Below are 15,597 nucleotides of genomic sequence, written 5' to 3'. Positions count from 1 at the left end.
TTGGACCGATCCACACAACCCTATACAACAAGTTCTGTTCAGGTTCATGCTTTTGAGTGTTCACAAGAGACAGGGGGAAAGGAGAAGGATGGAAGATGGGGGTGGAAGGGGGAAGTAGGAGCAAGAGTAAATCTGACACATGTTAACCATCTAAACATGCAAACTTGTTGAATACAGTACGAACAATCTTTTCCAGAACTGCACATTTAATGTTGCATAAAATTCAGACTTTTAAGCAGCCAGGTCAATACTAGGTCAAATGCACAAAAGTGATTATATATGTACCTGATTGCACAGCCGTTCCATAAAACAAAAAAAACTAATTGAAATCAATCAGAAAAGCAAAAAAAAACAACAAAGCTCATATGATGTCCCAGTTGCAGTAATGCAACATCTAAGAAGCATGAAAATGTGGATACACACAAGAATATACAAACAGGCATGTGTCCTCTTGACTGACTCGACTCACACTGCAACACCTTCACACCTTCTTAATGATGTAAAAGCTGAATTTTCCAAGAAACACAAACTTGAAAGCGACTCACTGAAGCGTCTTGTTAAGAACACCTCAAAAACTCTCCCAATCCGAATGCAAAATGATCCAAATCACCACCGTATGGAGTTTTTTTTAAACAACAAAAACCTACATTTATGGAAGATAACTTTAAAAAAACAAACAAAATAAACCCCACTAGATTTAACCACAAACTAGCAAATCGCAGAAATTCTGAGTCTTAGAAAAGCACATCCAGCTTTACGCAACACATTTCTACCGATAATTCATCAAGATTACAACCTCTCTGAAAATGCATGCAGAAGTGAAACAAGAAAACTCACCAAAGTGCCTCGTTCAAGTGTACCCTCAAACACAACGGTCTCTACTCATACAGAAAATCTTAGGAGTCTCTTGTCCCTCGGACTGCCAGGGAATCAAAGCTATGAAAAGATGTGAATGTAGCTGAGCAAATAGGATTAAAGATGGCTAAATCCAAATGGCTGGAAGCACAGCATGCATTAAAGAGGAATTCTCTCAGGAAAGATAATCCCCATATACGCATTTTAACACACTTCACTCACTCCCGTGTGTGTTTTTTTTTTTTTTTTTACACACAGTCATAGTAAAGCCACGATTGCCTGACTGTCCACACACGAGTCAATAAAATCTATAAATACAGCTCCAACCATTCAGACTGCCACAATGACACATACGACTTCTAATTCCAGAGGTGGAAACTTTATACAGACACTGTAATAACTTTGACAGCCTGCAAACAACACATGCTGCCACGTTCCCTCCTCCCCTCTCCATTGGCTCCTTACCTTCAGCACCTCCATTGGTACCTGTGCAGCGGGCGGTAAACTGACATTGATGGCAGGGGTCTGGGCCGCTGTGGTTTGTGGGTACTGGGAGGCCTGCTGCCTCTGCTGCTCCCGCCGCTCCTGCTCCTGAAGCTGCTCCCGCATCAGCTGTTGCCGCAGCAGGATGCGTGATGTCATGGTGGAGGAGCTCAGCGGGGGCTTGGATGAGCTGTGCTGGTCCGACGGGCTGCTGCCGAGGGGAGGCAGATGCCAGACGGGCGAGCAGAGGCGGAGGGAGAAAAAAGCGAAAGGGCCGATTAGAAAGGTGAGGTGAAGAGAGGCGATAAGGCAGACAGTGATAACACGGAGAGGGTAAAGAGAGGTCAAGAAGGGGCAGACATGAAAACAGGAAAATCTTGAATGCAGAGCTGCAATAATTAGGTGACTGATTGATGTAGAGTTGAACTACTGAGATCCTTCAGACCATTTTGCAAGCAAAAACATCTGCAAGTTTCAGCAGCTGCAAGGATTTGATGCTCTTTGTTAACAGTTGGTCGGGCAAACTGAAGCAATCTGAAGAAATCACACTTGCCCTCTTTTCACTATCTTCTGATGTTTTCCAACTAAATAACTCCACTTAATTCTTAGCTGCAGCCCTACTTTTTTGCTCTTGCAGGGGTAATTACTCTAAACGAAACCTTTTCAGTGTCAATGCATCAATTACAATGCGTTTTCAAAATGGTAAACTGTGACTCTGGGGGTTTTGGAGAGCAGAAAGCTACTGCGCTTCAACATTTGCAGATTTAAACACAACAGAAAGAGGAACATTTCGCAGAAAAGGTTGCTTCAGTTTTCCCACTCTCTTAAATTTAGACGGCTACTCCCCAGACAGAGTCCTGCAGTCCTAAAATAGAGAGACTCTGCTGAAGCAGAAGTTGTCGGGATGAAGCCTTCATCGAGTGAGTGATCCTTTTGATAAAACTCAGTAAAACGTCTGGCCAATCCAGCTGTGCAGTAATCGCACTAATTAGCCAGTGGAGTCAAACACAGCCTCGGTCTGCAGCGTATTCAGTGGGTGTTGAGCCCTCAACATACCATAATTCTCTCCCCGGCACTGCATATAATCTCATTGTTTGATACCACACCCACTGAACCCTGCAACAAATATCAGACCAAACCATATTTTAGAACCAGTGTTGACAAAGTCAAACATCCAATTTGAGATGGAAAATAGATTGTTAATGGAAAATGAGTCAGTTAACAAAGAAATGTAATGACTGAATCACAGCAAAACAGAGAATGAACTTTAGCTTGTTCTCTGAAAGTACTGCAGCAGATCGGGTCTCTCAATCCGACAGTTTTTTCTTTTTTCCCCCCCTCAAGTTCTTTGTACCCAACACACTCAGTCAGGTTTAGTGTTCATATGCATAATTCCTTTGTCTGTGTGACTTTGGGTGATTGTGTTTCCTTTCATCCCAGAAATTTCAAACAAAAGTCACTGGATCTGAATGCTAAAACTCTTCATTTCCACTGCCAGAACCAAAGGCTTTGATTTTTTCCTTTCTTTCTTTCTTTAATCTACTTCTCTGTTTGAGTGTTTGAATTCTAAGACAGCCTGTAGTTTCATTTCCTTCTTTCCTATTCCCAGTTAATATGCAGAATTTGATTAAAGTAGAACTGGGAAATTTTATTTAAATAATCAATTACTCATTCATCATGTTTTTTTATTTGTCAGTTTCCATTTCCTCCAGCTCTTCAAACGTGACTATTTGATGGTTTTCTATGACAAAGAGCTGAATATCTTTTGCATTGTCAGTTATATTTTTGGGCAATCACAACCTAGCAATTCAAAGATGTCGTTTTGAGCTGTAGGAAACTGAATTTTAATTAGGGAATTGAGAAGATAAATAACAGATAATTCATCCGATGTGAAATGGTCATAATTACGGCTCTAAATTAAACACCGATTTGAAACAGCTTCTTTGATCTTTGTCATATTCTGTCCTGAAGAGTGCATTTTAATTTAAAATTCAGTAATGTTCTACACTTGTTCAGACTTAATATGCTTGGAAAAACGAATTTGTTGTATACACACACATGCACATATTGAACATTAGGTAGTTGTAGCGGTGGAAAGTAAATTAATGCATTTACTCAAATACAGGCCTGAACTCAATTTAGCTTTGAGGAACTTTGTACCTTCACTCCGTTACAGATCACAAGCAAATATCAAATTCTCTATTCCATGAAAATGATTTGATGGCTGTTCTTACTGTGATGGTATGGATTATTAGGACAAAATACAATATACAAATTAAGCGACACAGTAGTATATATCGTACATTAGTTTAACCTAAACTCACCACTTACAGCAACAACATTAAAGTGATATCAAATAGTATTATTAAATATTTAGCACTTTTACTTCCGTTACCTGAAATAGTTTATCATTATTTCGCCTTTTATGCACACGTGGGTAATTTCTGCTCCACCTACTTGCTATGCAGCAAATTTTTGGGGTTCAAATTTAGTATTGTATTTTTTTGCATCTGTATTATGTATGGGTGTGAGCACAGCAACTAACATACAGTTGGTGGATGTCTTTCTCCAACTCGCATTTTACATTAACATGGTTCTTAGAAAACACATAGACCGAGTACAGCCGGAGAGCACAACTAAAAGACACGATGTTGTGATGTATCTCTGCACAGGAATCTGTACGTCTGCCTCTCCTGAAGTTTAAACCGCCAGGCTTCCCCGCTCAGTCTTACAGTTTGAGTTTTAACAGTTTTGGCGTGCGCTGTTCTGGTGAAAACATCTTCACACCCCTGCAGGCAATCAGAGCGAAAACAAATTCTTCGCCACCTCCGACACAACAACTCGAGGTGCAGCATCGCCTCTGGGCACAAGAAAGGGTACACCAGTTTGTCTTCACCTCACAGGAGCATGAAGTGTCAGAAAGCACAGACACATTTCCCAACCATGGGAACAAAATAAGATCCTCAGTGTTGTTTAAGGACACTTCAGCAGACATGATGAGGTGGGGGGGGAAATGAGTTTTACATGATGTTTTACATCTGGTCCAAAAATTCTATCAAATACACTAGTTCACGAAATTATGAGCAATATCTTGCATAATTACAGATGCTTTTTTTTTTTTTACAATACAAATGTTGAATGAAAGTGTTTAATATCTATATGCACTCCAATATCTATCTAAACAATATTGTGTTACACGAGTATCTACATCCATCCATCCATCCATCATCTATACATCGCTTAATCCTCACTAGGGTCACGGGGGGGCTGGAGTCTATCCCAGCTGACTTAGGGCGAAGGCAGGGGACACCCTGGACAGGTNATGAGTTTTACATGATGTTTTACATCTGGTCCTAAAATTCTACCAAATACACCAGTTCACGAAATTATGAGCAACATCTTGCATAATTACAGATGTTTTTTTTACAATACAAATGTTGAGTGAAAGTGTTTAATATCTATATGCACTCCAATATCTATCTAAACAATATTATGTGTTACACGAGTATCTACATCCATCCATCCATTATCTGTACACCACGTAATCCTCACTAGGGTCACGGGGGGTTGGAGTCTATCCCAGCTGACTCAGGACGAAGGCAGGGGACATCCTGGACAGGTCACCAGTCTACCAGCCAAGCACACTCACATTCACACCTACGGACAATTTAGAATCACCAGTTAACCACAATGTGTTTTTGGACTGTGGGAGGAAGTCGGAGAACCCGGAGAGAACCCACGCTGCACAGAGAGAACATGCAAACTCCACGCAGAAAGATCGCGGGTGTCCTCACCTGGATGCACATCGGCGACCTTCTTGCTGCGAGGCAACAGTGCTACCAACTGCGCCACCTTGCAGCCGTGATACACGAGTGACAATTACATTTTTTTTCCTTGCACCCCCCCCCCCCTTTTTTTTTAGTGTGCCTAAAAGCTTTCTTGTGAACAACATATGTGATAGCGATACTTTTTAAAATGACCTCAAATATCCTTAAAATATCTTCATATTGTACATTTATCTCAGACACATCTTTAGTATCTCTGCAATGCAGTTACTTCATAATTATTTGTGATTATTTACACCAATATCAATATAACTGTGATGTCCAACAAGAACCTAAAATAAAAGTTAGAAAGTTTAGAATATCAGCCCCATGGGTTTCTAATTTTAATTAGCCTATATTTAAATAATTACAGGATAGCAATCCCAGCACTTTACTTTTTACCTAAGGCCTATTGAGTTGTAGCACCTCAACATTTTTAACATTTTCCTGACTATCAGATTGCCTGTGTTTGTCTGTGTGCATGAATGACCAGAAACCTCTCTGCAAAGCAAAGCTCAACCTCTCTGATTCGTTCTCTCTCTTTTTCTCTGCTTCTTCCCTTTGACTGTTTGGTGGCTTTTTGCCAAACGGACCACTGAAACACATAAAAAGCTCTTTTGTCCTTTTTAACTTTTTCACTCTTGTGTGTGCACACACCTCCTCTCATGTTTGTGTGCATCTCAAAGAAGAAAAAAAACAAAACAATGGTCGTACAGTCTTGAAAAGCCCCACCCACCCAACTCATGATTCCTCTGATTGTGCTCACTGTGCTCCTCCATCAAACTCCACCATTAGTCAAACTGTCAGAGCTGAGTGTTTGATGCAGGATTTAATGACTGACTGACTGACTGACTGACAGACAGCAAACAAAACAAAAAAATTAAGTAGCTTTGCATCCTGAAAGAAGTGAAGGTAAGCGACAGTGGTTACTGAAGTGCCAAAAGTCTGATCAGAGTCAAAACACTGAGACAAAATCTATAATACAGACACACTGCACCTCTAAAACTGCTCACTATTGCCTGGTAAAAGGCTGCCTCTGCTTTGCACACCTAATGACCCCCTTGTGACCAAAGAACAGCTCTGCCTAATGGACAAAAATGGTACAACAACAACCTCACATAAAAATTATTAGCACTTCAACAAGACTTTCTATTACTTCTTTCTTATATGAAATATAAACAAATGTCTTTAAACTCTTCTGTTGTTAACTTTGTGTAAAAAATATTTATTTGTCACAAGAACATAAGATTTTATTTTACCTAAAGTTTTCACTTCTTATTTATGAATCAATGACTAATTGCAATCAGCTCCATGATCATCTGGCAAATTATGAGTCAAATACAGCCCCAAGCATTCAGCACAAAATGCACAAGAAGCAATCTGTTTAACCTATGATTGTATCCACTTCCCACACAACTCTGTGCACGCTGTCCTTCACGTGGACATAAAGTGTTGTACACACACACACACACACACACACACACACGGATTCCACAGTCACGCCTTAATGCATGGAAACAATATCACAGCTGCTGAGGCGCCATACTCACAGACAGTCAAATGAGCAGGGTCTGTACACTTGCACTCCTACGGCCTCCATATTTGTTTGTTTTTTCCTGAAGGTGCACCGCCCGCCCTTGGAGAGCAGTGAAAGTCATGCTGGTGGTGCAGCGCTGAAAGTGTGTCAGAGGGGGGAGGCTCCGGGGCCCGGCCTGGAATCTCCAATCGCCACACAGAGTCCCAGGCAGAAGACCAGCCCCGTCCTGAGCAACCGCAAAGAGCAGGGAAGAGGAGAGGGCCAGTGCCCACTGGAAACACACTGTCCATCAACAACACGCTGCTCTGAAACCACGCAGATACTGTTTCACTTAGAGACGTGTGCCGACATGTGTCGTCTGGACAGCATGCGGCCAAGTAGTCGTCACTGTCCTGGGAAGACCTTGTCCTTCCAAAAACTGTCACAAGCAAAGAAAAAGAAAAAAAACTGCTTTCTTTCATCTCTGTAAAAATGCATTTATTAGATAATTCAATTTTGTCTGAAGCAGCTTATTTTTGCTTAAACTCAGGGGTTTTCCTGCATAGAAGACTTTTTGGCTCAAAGAGGCTACAGCCATCAGCAAAAGAATTTACCAAAACGATAAGAATATAACCAATTCGATTCTTTTGTTTTTGGGGTTTTTTTTTAACTGAAGCATAACAGGCATGTTTATCTATCCACTGATCACAAACAACAGGAAAATGTTTCGATTTCTGTTGAATAAGGTCACACAGACTGATCATGCTGTTACTGTCGTGCAGAGTCAAGCCCCGCCAAAGGCCCTTTCATGAAAAACCCTGGAAGTTTCCATTCATAAAATGTGTTGCTTTTTGTCATTTAATTTCGATGTTTGACCTTCACTGTGCAGAATGACGTATGCACATCTATGTGACCTTGACACTAGTAAGCTGGTTTCACACTCATCTGCCAAAAGGTTCCCCTTATTTTGAGTTACAGTTATTATTATTGTTATGATTATTATTATTAGTAGTAGTAGTATTATTATTCCAAGCATTGATCTAAAAGAACATGTCTGGAAGTGACATTTTCTTAACATTTAAAGAAATGCAACAGTTTTGGGGCTTCTCTGTAGAGAAATTCATACATGATTTTCTCTGGACAGTAATGCTTTGATCCTTTTTAACTTTAACCTTTCCTGGTTGATCAAAAGTTGTGCCTTTTGATTGTTTTTTAAATCAAAGGTAAATTTTTTAACTGAAAGTGGCATTTATACAGAAGCACACGTGCACACTTTCAGTACAATGAAACAACAGGGACACACTGTTTGCACACTGTCACTGGATCAGATATCCTCTGATTCAGCCGACATATTTTAGGAAATCCAATTATACTCAACAAACAACCACTGAAGTCCTCACATAAAATGTCCTTAACCTTTCTCCCAGTAGGGGCTGCTTTTTCGTCTCTTAGCTCAGTGCACTTTCTCTAACACCTATAATCCTGTAGTTTCTTATTGGGGGGAAAAATGGAGAGTGGTGTGGCATCATGGGAGAAGAAAATGACTTAGGAGTACAGTATAGGACAAAGCTATAAAGGGACTGCAGGGCAAGAGCAGCGACGAAGGACAAACTAGTGAGATCTCAAGTTAGGAGGAAGCCAAGACACAGGATTGCTAAAACGCTGTCCTGCAAAGTGAGCGCTCATCACGCTCCTGCCTCCTTTGTCTCTATCAAACTGCAGGTGCTGCCCTCCTGGCAGGCTACACAACCTCTCTGCTGGAATACAACACAGTGATTATGACCCTACATGACAGGCCATTGATCCACTCAGGCTCCCCTGTTGATCAAACACGCCGCAGTTTGCTGCAGCTGGCATCAACCCCTGGAGTCAGTCAGGCCAATCATAATGGGAAGCATCTGTATGCATGTCTACATTATTAGTTCTGTAGACTTGGTAACAAGAGGAGGCAACAAAACACTTTGAACCACATTTTTTTTTGGGGGGGGGAAAAGAGACAGAGAGAGATAGAGACACAAAAACAACTTGAAAAACTAGATTTAGCAGAATGACGATTTTGCCGGCCAATTTAGGCCTATTCCAGATATAACTGAATCGACATATCCTGTATGTTGTATGATATGAGAGCATGATGAGTACTGCAAGGCCTTTTAAAACTAAACATCACTTAAATAGTAACTGTCTGGCACTGTGAAGAAGGATAAATGGTCTCAAAAAGGATAGCAGCACGATACCACATTCTAAAGAGATTCAAAAACAGATGCAAAACAAAGTCACTTACATTTGTCAGTCTTTAAAGGGTCACAAAGCCACTGCTAAGACTGTGAGATTTCAGCGGAGAAACATGGAACAGTGGTGGACCTTCCAAGGAGTGGCCGGCCTACCAATATTTCTAAGAGCACGTCGACATCTCATCCACAAAAGAACCCAGATGAACATCCAAAGAACTGCAGGCCACACATACCTCAGTTAAGCTCAGTCTGCATGATTCCACAATAAGGAAGATTCTGGGCTAAAATGGCATCGATGGGAGAGCTGCATGACACAAACCACGCCTGATTCAACATGAAGAACATGAAGGCTCATTTGGCATAACATATCTGGATGATCCCCAAGACTTTTAGGATGACATCCTGTGGACTGATGAGTCAAAGGTGGAACTTTCTGGAAGACATGAGTCCTTACATCTGGCGTAAAGCTAATACTGCATTCCACAAGAAGAACATCACACCAGCAGTGAAACCTGGTGGTGGTACTGTGATGGTTTGGGGCTGCTTTGCTTCCACAAGACCTGAACGACTTGTCATAACTGATGGAGCCATGAATTCTGCTCTCTGTCAGAACATCCTTCTGGAGAATATCCGTCCAGCAGTTTGACCTGAAGCTCAAGAACAAATGGGTTCTGCAGCATGACGATGACCCAAAGCACATGAGCAAGTGCACCTCTGAATGGCACAGAAGAACAAAATTAAGGTTTTCAAGTGGCTGAGTCAAAGTCCGGAGTTGAATCCAACTGAGATGCTGCGACAAGACCTTAAAAGGACAGTTCATGCTCGAAAACCATCATATGTGGCCGAATTGTCGCCGGGTTATCTGTCTAATATTAAACGAATATAAATATTAGTTTGGTGATCTGGAACATTTAAGTATTAGAAATATGCAAAAATACAAGACATCAGAAAGGGAGTGAATACTTTTTCAAAACAGTTATCTTTTCATGAAAACTTTCGGTTAAAAATTGCTTTACACGCTTCCCCTGAAAATTAACACTGCTGCTGCTAAGAGAGATTCATAGCTTCAGATGTTAGAGCAAAACAAAACAAGGTAAGCTGTTAAAGCACCAAAAAACGTAATCAGGTTCTTTGCATGATATTTCCAGAAAGCCACGACCGCTTTGGACAACTTGAACTTGCCGGGTCTTTTTTCTGTAATTAGGGTTCCGTGCCCTTCATAATTCTCCTCGCCTTTTTTTTTTCTAGCAGGACAACCTGCTCGAGGTCCAGTTCTCTCTCCTCCCTCTGCGCTTCAACAAGGAGAAAACAGAGCGTCCAAGGACAGTGAGGAGCATTTCTACAGCAAGTTGAATGAGTGCATACGGTTCTCAAGTTCATTTAACGGTGTAGTAAACACTACAATGCAGCTTTCACGGTAGCCCTTAGGAATAGTCTGTCCTTAGTTTCCTCGAAGTTGACAATGACAGAAAATCAACACAACATTCCTGCATTGTGAATGAACTGTAGTAATAATTCATAGCTGAAAAATATGTCTCAGTGCTGAGTTTTACACACGTTAAAGATTAAAAAGAATTATGTAACTGTGACCGAAAATTAACAAAATGCAGCTGCAGGTTTTGTTTTTGTTTTTTAAAAAGAAGTATTTTTATTTTTCAGCTATTCAATGGTGCATAATGTGTATTTTCAGAAAAAAATCAACATCTTCGCGCTGAAAATGTAAACACTGTCAAGATTTACTGGCTACAGCTTCTGATTTTCTCTGTTAATTTATGAAAGTAAATTGATTATCATTCTGTTTTTGAACTTTTAGCCATTGTTCACTCTTGTCACATTTCATGGAACAAATCATCACTTAGAAAGCAGACAAACACGATAATGAAAATAATTCTCAGAAGCCGCCCCTCAGTTCTTCGACAGTGTAGCTTCATTACTTGCGTAAAAAGAGGGGCACACTGAAAGATCTGAGAATGTGACCTGCTTATGTTTCTCCAGTGTTGTTGCAGTTCCTACTGGTCACCAACAGAGGCAGACAAACATCACAGGTAGGTCACAATTACTGAAACTACTAAAGAAACGCCCCCCTAAAAAAAAAGACAGGGTTCGTGCTGACTTTTCAAACATGTAAAGCAGACACGTCCTTCAAAGAGCCACAGGAGATGCTGAGATGCAGGAAAGTGACCAGGAGTCCAGGACAAGTCGTCCTGACTGTATTTTACTCCGACCACGACACCTGCTTGTGTCATTTAGCCCCGCCGGTCTTTCTTAGATCATGGATGAGGCTCTTCGGCCTCTCTGGCATCTCTGTCTGTGATTCCATAAAGGAACAAGCTGCTCCCAGCGCCGACTTTCATAACCCTCAAGCTCTGACTCAGCTCTCTGACACCGGCAGATTGATTTGACTTTTGTATTTAAGCTCAATTTTACTCTATTCACATTTTTTACAAGTGCGAATATTGACCCAAACATTTGACCAATTGATATTTTGATAAGTTTGATCGCAAGCTACTGAAATATACACTTTTCCAAATCCCATTTATTGTGTAGGTTTATATTAAAATCTTCTACTGAAAAGTCACCAAACTTAATACGAGAAAAGAGAGGATAAAAATATTAATATGGATGATATGCACCTTTACAGCTTTTAGCATTAGTGAGAATAACTTCAGACTTTCAGCCTGAGTTTGACTGCGAGTGCAAAAAAAAAAAAAAACGACGCACAGTTTCAGATATAACACATCCACTGCTAAATTTACACTGCTTATTTACACTGCATAGAAGACTAGCTTCACCGCCTGTCTCACATCTATATTAGGCACAAAAAGTCTGGCACATCGTCTGCAGCAGTCTGTGTGCGCTGTCAAACTAATGCGGAGACAGCAAGGGAAACAGAAAGATCTGTGAAAGCTAAACTGACTTCTCTTGTCACACTTAAGGCTTCCAATTTAGAAACGGCTCGGACAGCTGCTACAAGACATCAGACATCAATAATCAATCAGACTAATTATATCCATTTTGCGCAACAATGTCTCGCAGCGCAGTCATCGTGACTATTATTATGCTGGGTCATCCTCATGTGATGTGAAGAGGAAGTGGGATACCTTCAATCGAAACAACTGTTCAGACAACTTCACATATTCAGAAGGAAATTACATAAAGAAAAACAATCTGTGGTTCTCCAGGACCAGTCTTCACTTATACTGAGACTGACTGCTGCCACACAACGCAGCTCAGATTCAGCCCATGTATGTGCAGCAGTGTAATGACATTTTGCTAATGAAAAAATTGAAGACATTCGTTTAAAAACATGCAGAACTGGGTTAAAGACGACATTTCTTCTCCCTGAAAACTGGTGTTCTGGTCGAATTTACACAAAAAGAGTTAACCCACAAATATGCAGCAAAATATCAAGAGCTGGAGGGGGAAGAAAAAAAAAATAACAGGAGTCTAGTAAACATCTGCAATAAGAGCTCTGTCTGAACACAGTGGTGCACTGTCCTCTGCATGTCTCACCCTGACAATGAGGCCATGTATTACTACCTCGAAACTATGTGACAGAGAGGTGCAGGCGCAAAATACAGAAAATCAGACACTGTCCTGTTAGCGGATGTACAGTCGTCATCATCACGCAGGCCCGGTGGCCAGTTTCACAACTTCCTCGTTATGTAGCCGACGAAATATAATTGTCTATGTTGATATCACACTTTGTAACCAAAATGCATCACAAGTCACAAAGTTTTGAGTTTACGGGGAGCTCTGTGAGTCGATGCTTTATTTGTTTTCCTTAAGGGAGTAGCTCTGGAAAAAGATTGATACCACTCCAGAAGGAAGCAAATTGAGACGGCCAGCCTCTCTGGGCCAATAGGTTAAAGAAACATACCTACTGACAGCTAAAAGCTCACACGTTTTATGTTGCTTGCTGTGCAACTATGAAACCTAACGCAAACCCAGAAATTCCCAAAGACGTAGCCCGACCAACAGGCTCTGTAAAACCGACTGACTTTAACTCTTCAGTTTGAAAAACAAGATTAAGTGTGCTTATTTGTGAGGGTTCCTGATGCTAGTCAGAACTGGGCTACTTGCTTTCCAGTCTTTATGCTAAGTTAGGATAACTATTTCCTGACTGTCGCTACATATTTCACAGACAGATTTAGGAGTGCTTTCAATTTTTGTTCCACCTAACTCTCAGCAAGGCAGCAAACATTTTCCAAAGTATTGAGCTACTCCTTCGATGAATTCCTAAGCGTCCCTGATGGATAAGCAGCAGTTTCATTGCATTAGTAGCATCTGATTATAGCGTTGCACACAAACAGACATGTAAGACATCTCACCGACTGTGCAGGACTTCCCCACAAAAGGTGAAAGGTCAAACGAGACCTGACTCAGCTCAATGTTGATTATTTAGAAAAGGCCTCAATGTGCCGAAGCTGGAAATAGCCTTCTCATAAGCCAGTACTGTGGAGAGTTTGTGTTTTCTGTCTGTGTCCTAATATGCCACAGGAAATATAATATTTTTTTTTTTGTTGTTGTTGCATTATAAGAAAGGTTTGCTTTGTTTGGGTTTTGGAGCATTTTCTCCACTGATTTCATGCAATTTGGTTTGTCATCAACTGAAAAGGCCAACGCGTTATTGAAAACTGGATGTTGTCTGTTTAAATTACAAAAAGCTCTCTTTGGTTGCTGGTTTTTATTTGATTGCCGTAAACAAGTTCCAATCAGTGAACATTAGCACTGTTCTGCAGTGGATTTCAGAATAAGACGCTCCACTGTTTGACCTCAGCTTAGATAACTAACACAGAACTATTTGACAAATCAAAGCTCTTATTATTATCTTCTGTTTTCCAGTGGTATGGTGCATTTCTGTCCATGCTAGATGCAACACATTTAAGATGAATTTGAAGTGGTTTAAAGGAGAATCAGATGAAAAACCAAACCAGTATTTTTGCTTAAGTGTCTAAAAACCATCAGCACAAGTGAGGTTGAGCAGCATCTCAGTAAACTCTGACCTGTCTGCTCCTCTACGAGCTAATATTTGAAGTTGACAACACCCAAGTGTTGCATAACTTCATGCCAGCAGGATAACCATAAGGAATGGGAGGCAAGTTGGATCCCAGCGCCGGGACCAGCTCCGGTAACATCACCGGAGGAAAAGCCTCACCATGCAGGTAACAACACTCAGAAAAAAAGTCTGCGGCGCAATTATCACCCAAACACCAAAACCGCTCCAGCGTGGGAAATAACTGTCCACAGCCAAAGAACTGACCTGTTTTTCAGCGGCTGACTCTTCAATTCGTAATACGTTTTAGGCTCCTCTTGAAAATCCTCTTCAACCTCGAAGTCGGGAACTATTCCCGATTCCGACTGCATACTTGCAGATGTCAACTTTTGGAAACGTTCAGGGGGGAAAAAAAGGAAAAAAAAAAAAAAAACAAACACAACAGACGGAGGATATTTCTGCCGCCGTACTTCTCTCAGTACCAACCAACTGTCAACGCGAGCCGCCTCTGCTCAGGACCCGGAGCTCTGTAGTCCTCAGCGGCGCGTAGAGCAGCGCTGCCGACGGGCTGCAGGAGCCGGACGGACTACAAGACCCAAGATGCACCTGGGCTGTCAATGTCAGCGTTGTTTTGATTGGCTGCCACATCCGAGGGATTTTTTTTTTTTAAAAACAGCCTTATTTGCTCACAGAGTGAAACTGAAGTGTCAAAGTTTCAATTCAGATGTTATTTACCTCAATAATGTTTATTAATCAGCGTGAATGACTCATTAATTCAGTGAAAAACACTGTTTCTAAATTATAAACTGTGACTTTGCTTGATCACTTTAGGAGAAATTACTTCACATTACACCTGACAACAACATGAGGCCACACATTTCGTTAAAAATTGTGTTATTTGTCGTCTATTTATCCATTTTAGCATTTAACATGACAGCCAGTGTGACTCCTGTAAGCTTTTTCAGTTTGGGAAAGCATGATTAGAATGACTGCATGGGAAAACAAAATCAATAAAGGGTCACTTGTTGTAATTATTATGCCAAGGGGATCAAACTCCCACAGCATGTATATGCAGAGTGACCTTGACAAAGTATGAATCAGCCACTCATGATGTCATTCTTTCATTAAAAGGATTGAACATGTCCCCGAGGATAAAACTGCATCTGTATCTCTTGAGCTTTGCATCTTCTCGGTGAATCACAAACCAAATGCCCACTTTTTTTGCACTAAACCACACAGAATCATTCAGAAAATCTACCAGAGCAGCACTCATCACATTGTTGATCATTTCACAGCCTCAGTCGTGCAGTTGAATCTGTAATTCATCAAACCATGCAGGCATTACACCCAAATTCACACCAACCTGGAGACTCTGTCGACCCTCATTCCTCTGTTTCTCTGCGTTTCCTGTGCAGACAGACTGACCTGACTTTGCTGCTCGTGTCCCCTCCTCAGCCCCACACGCTGCCTGCGCTCTGCACACCAAGTTTGGTCTCCTCGGCTGGTCTACTCTGCACCACTTGGGTGCAGTATAGAGCTAAGAAAGCTAGTGTTGTGAGCCCAAGGGGAGGGGGGCACCTTCCATTACAAAATGGAAATTCAGTGGAAGTTCAATATTTGCATTCGCCTCATCCTGCTGAACTGGTTTAAAGTCTGTATTTTACCAATGCAAATAGAATGCAAATGCGCTTC

The 15,597-nt window shown here is 41.2% G+C and overlaps 1 protein-coding gene across 5 annotated transcripts in view; it reads right to left on the bottom strand.

The window, feature by feature from the left end:
• The window catches only part of mitfb (melanocyte inducing transcription factor b), a 30,771-nt gene extending 15,447 nt beyond the window's left edge, over positions 1–15,324 (bottom strand). For 2 of the 5 annotated variants that reach the window (XM_008278789.1, XM_008278804.1), the window contains exons 1-2: positions 14,173–14,360; positions 1,321–1,549 (exon numbers count right to left, since the gene is read on the bottom strand). In XM_008278789.1, the coding sequence (XP_008277011.1) occupies positions 1,321–1,549; positions 14,173–14,276 (333 nt within the window). In that variant the 5' untranslated portion in view covers positions 14,277–14,360. Of the gene's footprint in view, positions 1–1,320; positions 1,550–6,712; positions 6,746–14,172; positions 14,361–15,268 lie in introns of those variants that run through there. The other 3 variants (XM_008278813.1, XM_008278795.1, XM_008278821.1) reach the window with 3 other exon arrangements.
• Positions 15,325–15,597: the final 273 nt, after the last annotated feature.

The sequence above is a fragment of the Stegastes partitus genome, unplaced genomic scaffold, assembly GCF_000690725.1.
Source record: "Stegastes partitus isolate 25-593 unplaced genomic scaffold, Stegastes_partitus-1.0.2 Scaffold4, whole genome shotgun sequence".
In the NCBI taxonomy this organism is placed as follows: Eukaryota; Metazoa; Chordata; class Actinopteri; family Pomacentridae; genus Stegastes; species Stegastes partitus.
Note: the sequence above shows the minus strand (reverse complement) of the source record. Positions and strands in the feature narration are given on the sequence as shown.